The 10,225-nt window shown below is 48.3% G+C and overlaps 1 protein-coding gene across 1 annotated transcript in view; it reads left to right on the forward strand.

The window, feature by feature from the left end:
* The window catches only part of LOC111965368 (peroxisome proliferator-activated receptor gamma coactivator 1-beta), an 18,857-nt gene that overhangs the window by 6,050 nt on the left and 2,582 nt on the right, over positions 1 to 10,225 (forward strand). Inside the window, exons 2-9 of the mRNA XM_023989521.2 lie at positions 3,623 to 4,580; positions 4,823 to 4,868; positions 5,356 to 5,420; positions 6,166 to 6,718; positions 6,853 to 6,928; positions 7,039 to 7,157; positions 7,307 to 7,440; positions 8,332 to 10,225. The exon at positions 8,332 to 10,225 is cut by the window's right edge and continues 2,582 nt beyond it. Coding sequence (XP_023845289.2) covers positions 3,623 to 4,580; positions 4,823 to 4,868; positions 5,356 to 5,420; positions 6,166 to 6,718; positions 6,853 to 6,928; positions 7,039 to 7,157; positions 7,307 to 7,440; positions 8,332 to 8,423 — 2,043 coding nt within the window. The 3' untranslated portion in view covers positions 8,424 to 10,225. The remainder of the gene's footprint in view (positions 1 to 3,622; positions 4,581 to 4,822; positions 4,869 to 5,355; positions 5,421 to 6,165; positions 6,719 to 6,852; positions 6,929 to 7,038; positions 7,158 to 7,306; positions 7,441 to 8,331) is intronic.

The raw sequence follows: 10,225 nt of genomic DNA on the forward strand, positions 1-10,225 counted from the left end.
GGTGTGATTGACTCCGCTGACCTGGCGTCTGTGAGGGGTTTGTGCTCCACCATTGGGGTGCCAGAGCAGCGAACAGTTTTGACTGGGCTGAGCGGGAACTGTAACTTCCTCAGAGGTAGGGAGGCGAGCAGGCCAGAGGTTGGATGAAAACGCAGTGCCCTTGTTTGGGTGTAGGGGCCTGATCAGAGCCTGAAGGTACGGAGGTGCCCGTTCCTCACAGCTCCGTAGGCAGCACCATGGTCTTGTAGCGGATGCGAGCCTTCAACTGGAAGGCCAGTGGAGAGAGCGGAGAGCAGTGGTACGTGATGAGAACTGGAAAGTTGAAGCTACGCATCGCGTGTACGTAACGAAGAAACGTTGACGGGCAATGGAGTTGCAAACTACGCAGCATACGGGGCGGACGTGCGGCGTTCTGGGAACCCATGAGTTGTAGGGCACCGGCTCGCGTACCTTCAGTTTACAAGGTCGGCAACTAGGCAGGGCCTGGATGAGACGAGGCACCCTACACCAACAGGGGCCAACAGCGGGCACTAGGCGTTCATGCTCCACCTCTAGGGCTAATCCAGACGGGAGATGACAAGTACTGGCTGCATTCGTAGGACACCCTTGCCCTCGTCATTCCCTCTGCTGCAGGTAGACGCAGAGTACGAGGTTCGGTCCCCGCTCCGATGACTCCTGCGCAAAGTGTTCAATGTAATGGTTCTCACTGGAGCTTCTGAGTGGACAACCCCCCATAGCAGTGAGAGCGGGTCTACCGCCTATGTTATGGTTTGGAGAGAGAGACACGACCACGCGTTCGACTCCTGCCAGCGGCGATCCAACGCCAAGGTCTACATGTAGCACTCTTGGCGAGTCAAGGACAGATGGGAGGTTGTTCCCCGTAATTCCCACTTCCGGAGAACACCTGAAACCCCACCTCTTTAAGGAATAACCTAGGATAGATATTAATTCCTTCAAACCCCCCCCCCTCGCCCCCCTTAAAAGAGTTAGAGTGCACTATGTGAGAATATTGGCGGGATTGTTCCATGCTGGATATTCATAGGAGTAATGCCGACCCATTTGTATGAAGTCGCTGACTGCAGAATTATGATGGAAGCGTGCTGCTAATGACTTAAAACGTGGTGAACGTGTTAATAATGTAAATGTAACCAGACCCAAGTTCATGGAATTGCCAGGAGACGGGCGGCTTGCAGTCCCTTCCGCCAGCCTGGGTTTCTAGCGCTTAAGAGCAGCTCTGATACTTATGACGTAGGATTCAGACTTGCACATGGTCGGTTGGTATATCACCGCTCTATCCCAACACTGATATCGCTCATGCAGCCTCACCATGCTAGAGACTGCGAATCTTCAACCACCTGGGTTATCAAGATGGCGGCGACAGAATAGGTGAGACAGAATTACATTGTTGCCGTCGGCTCACCACCATCCGTTAGAGGTAAAAGCAAGAGCCAGACTGGGGGTAATAAATGAGAAAAATAAAGGCTTAAAAGGCTTACTACAGCCTTCACCGCCGTAACTACGGTGCGAATGGGGGGGTGGAAGATGGATTTTTGGAGCATTACTGACACCTTTTGGTAACATGATCTCCTACACGTGGGATCCCGGTTAGTCCCATTCACAAGAGGTGGGAGATGAGCAATACGTGTTTTTCTTGTACTTTGTTATAATTTTCAATGTGTTTCTGTCCAGTCATAGATAGCTAGCTGAAGCTGTAGCTAGCTTTAGCAGTTGCATAGCACTTCGCTTGAAAATTAGATCAAGTGAAGCAAGAGGGACCCATATGCGTGTAGGGGCAATTTTATTGACAGAGGCCAATGTGACTTGGTGTAATGTCTTTCCACATCTCCATGTGTAGATAGGCGCTAAATCAATCAGATGAGAATAGGATTGATAGGGCCAATTAAAAAGAACAGGAGCCCAATGTGGAGTATGGACACCAATCCCGTCTTGGACAGTTGGTCACTGCATCACCCAACTACAATTGTGCTTCTAGGGCTAACTGCTTACTTTCTCAGGTAAGTGTTATGACAAGATCCATAGCGATTGAAAAATAGCTCGTAGTCTAGCGCTCCAGACTAAGTAACGTAATGGAGGTTTACTCTCACTCGCCACCTCGAGACTCACGCCCTCAGCTTATACTCTCTCCGTGCTCGTGTCCCCAGCCTCAGACGGCATGTTGGCGTGGGGGTGCTTTGGTTTCTGGACGTGGAGGGCGATCCTGGGTCAGGTGGGGGCTGGGGGCCGACAGATCCCCTGTGGCTCCTCTGAGCCCGGCTATGTGTTGGTGATGGCATCAAATTTCCTATTGGTGAAGTAGCACTAATATATAGTCGACGACTAATCCAAGCAGTATGGTCCCAATGTTTTTCGATCGCGATGCTCCGGAATTGCCCAGCTCGGAGGAGGTGTGGGGGGGGGGGTGGGGGGAGACGGAGGATCTGGAGCATGTTCTGAACTAAATGTTGGTGGTTGTCGAAGGACAGATCCAACCTTCTAAAAGACATGAAGCAGAAGGCTAGAGAGGAATAAGGCCTCACGAGGACCAAATCCGCATGTGTATGGATTTTGAATAATACATTCTAACGACAGAATTAATGCAGAAGCTAAAGAAGGCCCGGATGTCACCATACAATAAAATATGTTAGAAAAAGAAAGATGTATATGATAATCTTTTAAAGTTCCAATACGGTTATAAAATTGTAGACGACATATAAACAATGGGTTGAAAGTTAGGATTGTAAGGCCATAAGTATATTTTCTTTCAGTGAGAAGGGCTATTCTATCGAAATGCGGTAACGTAAACTCGTACATCGCCTTGGTCCGTACAATTGCTCTTATTTTAGCGCCCCAAAAACGTAATACTTCCAGATCAACTGTAATGTCAATACCATTGTAAAGCACAATTTCTGCCCTTTCCAACAGAATCAATTACATGACCTAAACGCTGCCCGTTTCTGCATAATTCAAGCAGGCAATGAGCCCCGTCGGGTCTTTTAAAAATTGGCAAGTGGGGAAGCGAAACTAATGCGTGATAGTGAGAGCAATATAGATTGCTTTTTTTCACTCGATCTGTCCAACTTATCACCTTATCGCCTCTAAAATGTAAATAAAACACTATAAAKAGTTTATATAATGTGTGATTACATACCTATTTGAAGGTTTGTGTCGAATTTGAATCGGGTTTTTAGGGCGGTGCTAAAGTGATCTTGGGAGCGGCTTTGAGAATGATGATCGCATGCAATGATGACACAAAAAATGACTAGGTATTCCCCCTTACCCCAGTCACTGTCCATTTCTTGTTTTTAAACGATGAGAGAAGTGCTACACCTGGTGGAGAGAGATTGTAGGACAGAAATAGTTGCTTTATGCGTGCTGTACGTTACGACATGACACGTCACGATGTAACGGAGGGTCCGTTTTTTCAACTTTTCTCCAATACTATAGAGCCATTACCATGTTGATCAACGCTTGAATAGAAACCTAGTTCACACCCCCGATTTTGAAGTCAACACAGTCGCTACAGTCCCATTTCGTTGTAGCCTCGTTTGAATGTTGCGGTTGCGCACATTTGTACGGAATGGGGTGAGTTTACGTCAGTAACTCTAACTCTTTCTTTCTGTAGCGTGAAAGCACACAGGAGCGTAAGCCCCGAGCGGTGCGACCAGCAGGACGTCTGTGCACAGAGCTCCACCGGCACCTGACCTCTGCACAGGAGGCGGAAGACACTCCTTCAGCCGACACAGAGGATGAGGAGGACGAGGAGGAAGATGATGACGATGAGGACAGTGAGTCCGAGGAGGAAGAAGAGGAGGAGTCCTCGAGCAGTGAGAGTGAACGCTCCACTCCCCTTGAGCCCACCAAGCCCCAGTTCTCCTCGGAGAAAGAACTCAAATCTGTTGTGGAGCTCATCAAGTATATGCACACATACTGCCTGCCCATGCGCAAGCAGGCCGGCTGGGAGCGCAAGGAGCGCGAGTGCCCAGGCCAGGCACGCAGGGCCAGGCCCGAGTGCCCCACGACCCTGATCCACCCGAACTGTCACAAGGCTGCCCCCCAGGCCCAGAGCAGCGCACCTCGGCCGCGCCTCGCCTTTACCCGCAGACGGGAGGTGAAAGCCAACTCTCTCCTGCGCGAACTGCTCAAAACGGTCAACTCCTTTGACGTGAGCAAGCCTTACAGACTCCACAGCCCCCCCTACACCCATAACAGAGATGCTATCACCAAGTCAGCGCATGACAGAAAGACTGAGACCCCTAGCCCGACTGCCAGCTCAATCAAACCAGAGCTTATGAAAGAGCGCGGCCTAGAGGCCCCTCTGAGCCCTGACCTGGAGGACGCCTCCTTCTCAGTCCGTCGCTCCCGCAGGCTCGCCTCTTTCCCCAGCCGCTTCGCCAAGAAGGTGCGTGCAGGCCGGGTGAGGGAGGAGCCTGCGTCCGGGGAGCGGCGCCCTAACGAGGAGGACAAGGCGGTCAAACACCCCCTGGGAGACGACCCGGAGAAAGACTCCGCCGCCAATAACAACAGTACTTCCCAAACCACGGCAGACGCAGCCGAACCCGATAACCTCTCCTGTCAAAACGGTAAGGCAAGATGGTGACGATGTCAGAAGCCCCAAGCTCTCAAGGCCTGTCCCGATTTTTCAGTCCACATGGCTCCATCGTGCAGTATCTTTCTTCAATTTGATGTGAATGAATAACACAAGTGCCACTGTTAAAAGGCTGGTAAAAATGTTGTTTTTATACCTGCTGAATCTGCTGTTGTGTTCTCTGACCATGTATGTAATCATTGGTGCCAACGACTCTTTCTGTCATTCTGATTGCAGAGAAACGCGCCTGCCTCTGTCTGCCGCTGACTCCCAAATCTACCGGGTTTGTTTTCCGTACTATAGTCCTATACACTACAATACATATACTGCTAGCCCATAGCCCCACTGGACTCACAAAGCTATTTTTAATGTACACTTCTGGAACTCTTCCATGTGTGAAATGACTGTGCTGTTCTCTGGCCCCCAGATAGTTTTTTGCTGCTTTGTGGACTCTGTAATATCCCCAAAGCACTCCACACAAGCCTTTCATGGTAACACAGATCCAAAAATAGACCTCAATAGGAGAAGGAGCTTGTACTGTAATACCAATCATAGACGGCTGTAAAGGAAAGCTATTCTCATGTAGTTCACGTTCACAATGAAAATGTAATACAATCTCCAACAAAAGAAAAGAAGTCCTTTAAAAATAAAAAAAACAGAGCACCGAACAGTACATCCTTTTGTCGCCCCTCTACCCCGACCCCTGCACCCCCTTCCCCTGGCCCTGATGATGACTCTGCAATCGCTCTCTCTCTTTTCCCCATGATCAGAGATACACAGTATGCCAACAGGCCCTTTGAGCAGACTCTCAGCGTGGACCTGTGTGGCACAGCAGGTAATGTTGGGGCTTTGAGTTGGTGTTGATCATCTTGGCGTCTTTTACGCCTTGGCTTGACGAGACAACGTTTTGGAGCTATGTCCCGTAATCCTTGTGTCTGTCAGAAGTAGCTTGTCTAGAGGGAAATAAAGTCTAGCTAGCAAATATACTGTGTTGTAGACTAGTTTATCTCTTTTAGATATACTATTGCTAACACAGCTCGGTAGCAAAGCAGTAGAGGAGAGGGGGAATGTGTTTGTATCGTGTTGTGAAGAGCATGACTGGAGTCTAAGGACGTGATCTGTCTCCTGGGTAAATGTCATCTTGACATGGCTAATTTGGTTGCGTAGCTACTTGGGAAGCGGAGAAGACCGATATAACAATGCTTTACAGTGTCTGCCGCTGATATCGTCCTCAAAAGCCATGATGTTAATAACAACTGAAAGTCAAATACGCACTTCGGTCAAAATTAATATGAGATTGTGTGCTCGCCTTGTGCCGTATCAAGGTGCTGTGTTAACTGTAATGTTACAAAATAACAGCATCAAAGCAATTTGTTGTATTGGGAAAGCCATTGAAAGACAGATAGAAGTGAACAGAGTAACAGACAGTACTCCCAGTAACAGTTAAACATGAGCAGTGTTTTAAAACGTGACCAGTGAAATTGTCTGAACTGTTGATGTTTCTCTAATGTTAACCCAACAGAGCTGTTTGAAACCACTGTGAGGTACATGTGACTTATTAGAGTGGCGTGTGTTTTCAGGCCTCACCCCTCCCACCACCCCCCCTCACAAGCAAGTGGAGGACGAGCTGTTCAAGCCAGAGGGGAAAGGAGAATCCACACCGAAGGGCTCGTGGCTGACCCGGGCCCACTCCCGCAAGCTCCCCGAGCAGACTGAACTCTACGCCCAGCTCCGCAAGATGGGCCAGGCCATCGATGCAGAACCCAAAGTCCACAGGACGTTCGGAGACCACGACTACTGCCTGCTGAGTCTGGGGGAGAGCCGGAAGAGAACCGCCGCCATGCTGGCCCACTCGCTGTTCGGACGCTCCTCTCCGGAGGGGCCAGAGCCTAAGGGGGACARGGCTGAGCGCAGGGTCCAAGGGGACAAGAGGCTGGAACAGCAGCGTGAAGACAGGCTCTTTTCCAAGGTGCCAGAGTACCTGAGTAACGGTAACAGGGCTGACAGAAAGGGGGACGCTTTATCCCCCCACAACTCAGATGAAGCGGGGGAACGCTCCTCCCGTTCACCCTCCCCCATTCTCCACTCCAGCTGCTGCCAGCCCCACTCGCCTAGCAGCAAGCCCGACTTCAGGTGAGAATGTAAACCACTGTTAGTCTGATTAGCAGTCACAGCCAGGTGTACTGTCTTCTCTCATTGGCATGTGACTCAGGTTCTTCCATTAGCTCCCGTCTTATTCTGTCTCTGCTTTGTGTCTCTCTCCTCAGCTGTGAGAACTCTGAGACGTGCCACGGAGACAAGCAGAGAAACAAAATCTCCAAGTCTGTGTTTCAAATTGACGAGGTAAATACCAGTTCTGCTATTATGAGTTTTTACCGTGTGTGTGAAGTCGGCATGATTTGCCACTGCGGCAAGTGTCTTGTTCTGACGGTTGCCATTGTGTCGTTGCCTAGGACAACTGCCAAGTGTTCTACATACACAACCTGCCAAGCAGCGTCACACAAACGATGCTGCGCAAACGCTTCGAGGCCTTTGGAGACCCGGAGGACTGCAAAGTCATCACCAAACACGAGTAGGTCCTTTTTTTTAAATCAGCCTGTCTGGCCTGTCTGTGACCTTCCAGAGTACGGAATGCAGTGAAGGTGAGGACCACGTGCCGAAACTCTCTGTCTTTTGTGTGTGTTGATGTGTGTGCGCATGTGTTTGTGTGTGTGCGCATAGGGAACGCTGTGGAGTCATCAAGTTCCGTCCGGCACCCAGCGGGCAGCAGATCCAGAGGCACAGACGAGAGCCGCTTTTCCAGAACGGAGCGGGTGGCATGCACAGGCTCAGCAGGAAGAGATACATAGATCTGGGTAAACAGAGATACAGTCAAACGAAATGAATGTAGAAAGTTGATAAAGGTGCCACACATTGGATTTCTTAGAATTTTTGCATTGTAATTTCAGAACATGTCCATGATATACTGTGTTTCACAGTATTGCACAGTATTACCCACCAGTGTTGTGATTGTATGTGATATTTTGATATTGATTTCTCCCGCCCAGTGGCAACTGTTGTCAAACTGGGAAAGCTGTTCTGACTTTGTGGCTGTGTTATCTTGTGGAAATGGCTCGTTTCCTGTTTGCTGAAATTCTACACTGTTCCCTCAGTTTCAGATTATGTGAGAAAACATGTACTGAATAGTGTAGGGAATCATTGTACCATCTCAATCGCTGTGAAATATAGTACCATCTAAATCGCTGTGAAATATATTTAGTATATTTCACAGCAATTTAGATGGTACAATGATTCCCTACACTATTCAATGCTTGTTTTCTCACATAAAAAGTAATACTGTGAAACTATCATTTCACTATTAGTGGCAGATATATTATGGACATATTTCTGAAATTACAATGCAAAGGAAATGTGTCGCACCTTTTACTTGTATTTATCCTTTATTTAACTAGGCAAGTCAGTTAAGAACACGTTCTTATTTACAATGACGGCGTACCGGGGAACAGTGGGTTAACTGCCTTGTTCAGGGGCAGAACAACAGATTTTTACCTTGTCAGCTCAGGGATTTGATCCAGCAACCTTTTGGTTACTGGCCCAATGCTCTAACCTGTAGGCTACCTGCCGCCCAAAGGAGTATGAACTGTTAGATGGCAGCAATGCTAAGATATTGTTCAAGTTGTATCTCCATGTAATGTTGATGGCTATGATGACACTGTTCTAACAAAGCTGTGTGTTTCCCTCTCCAGACGAAGCTGGACCAGGGCCGGTGAAGAGCAAGTATGACGCCCTGGACTTTGACACCCTGCTGAAGGAGGCCCAGAAGAGCCTGCATCGCTGACTGTGACTCGGCTGGACTCGCCTTAGAACCCTCATACCACCCCCAGACTCGGCTCAGTACCTCAACCAAGGCACCTCGTCATGTTTACATTTTTAACATTGGATTAAGAAACGGACCTAGTCTCTTTCAGCTGAGGATACTACAGAGGAAGCTAGCAGGGGTTGGAGGGATGGAGAAAAAAAAAGCAACGAAACCACATAAAATGTATCTGAACACAAAAAGCTGCTTCCTGTCTGTGTTCATGACTTTGTTGTGACTCGTCGTGGTCCCGTTGAGAGCCGATGGGCGTGTGGGCGGGCGAGACCTCTGTAGCAAACCTTGCTCCCTCCGTTGGTCGTTGTGGTGTGTGTGTCTGCGTGTGTGTGTCGTTTTTTTGTACCCCCTTGGTCACTACTGGTGGAACTGCAAGCTGTATTCGCCATTACGTTGTACGGTATATAACAAAACCTGCTTAATATTAGCAAAATTGTGGATGTTCAAACTGTGTGTGTTATGACATAAAATACAAAAACAAAAAAAATCTTTGGAACAGCTTAAAGTTTACAAATCGAAAAATGAAAAGAAAAAAAATCTTGTTTTTTGTCATTTTAGTGCTTCCTTGATTTAATCTATGCACTCTAACGAGGTAATCATGTTTCCTCACTCGACTTCTTCCCCCTACTCTGCCACTCAACACTGCTATGCTGTTGGCTGCTTTACTCTATAGGTTTCCTATTCACTGCTGCTGAGCTAGCCACTCTCACAACCTGGTTACGCTGATCTAGGATGGCAGTCACTTCCTATCCTACCAACTCCACATAAATGGGGCTATGACAACTAACGCTATTATGTCATGAAGTAAACGTCAAGGCATATTTACCATATGAAAACTCACTCACTCTCCAGAGCAAAATCACAATCTATCCCAGCCAATTCTCTGCACTGTTTGTACTATCTGAACATGTCTGATATCAATCAGTAAGCGCAACCCAGCCAAGGACAGAGCAGAATCAGACATTTTCTCCAGGTTCTAGAATCTACCTTATACTATAGTAACGGAATGTAAACCTCACTGATCTGAATGTAGAGCCCTTACCCGAATCCAAGTCTCTGGAGTTGTGCTCCTTAATAGAGCTCCATTGCAGCCCGTCTCTTTGTGATGCACCCAGCAGCATAGCTGAGGGAGAGAGCGTCCAAGGCTCACCGTACCATTAACACCAGAGAGGGGTGGTAAATCAAAAGTCTGTTGAACTCTGTTGAATTTTCCCAGAGATATGGATGGTACCACATCGGACAAGCGTCTCCACCTAATTTAGATCCTTCCCTCTTCTTCTCGGGTGCTCTCTCCCTCGTTTTACTCTTGCTCTTCCTCCTCTGAAACACTCATTTACTTCTCCCAAGCTATCCTTTCTTATTGGTGGAGAGTTCAGCTTGCTTTTCCTACTAAACCTCCCATAACTCGCCTCGTGGCTAAAAACTCAAAATAGTTTGCGTGTCAGTTTTTGGACCGTGTATCCAATGTGTACCTGAGTGTGTCGTCTGTCTGTCTCGTGTTCGGGTTGGCGATGCCATCGCTGGGGATCCCAAGAGGACCAATGGCCCTCTGGTGTGCTGGGAGACTGAATACCAATTTTCTTCTCTCCCGCTCTCTTTCTTGTTTTCTTCAAAGACCAGGTCCCCCTGTCCCCCAGCCCCTCAATACTGTACAGCCTAGCTCTTCTGTGTGTGGGCATGGGGCCTCGTGCTGCCCCAGCCTTGGCAAACCTCCTTTTTTCTAACAGATTATCCCTGTGTCTCTCTCTCTCTCTCTCTCTCTCTCTCTC

Source organism: Salvelinus sp. IW2-2015, linkage group LG6.1 (assembly GCF_002910315.2).
Source record: "Salvelinus sp. IW2-2015 linkage group LG6.1, ASM291031v2, whole genome shotgun sequence".
NCBI lineage: Eukaryota > Metazoa > Chordata > Actinopteri > Salmoniformes > Salmonidae > Salvelinus > Salvelinus sp. IW2-2015.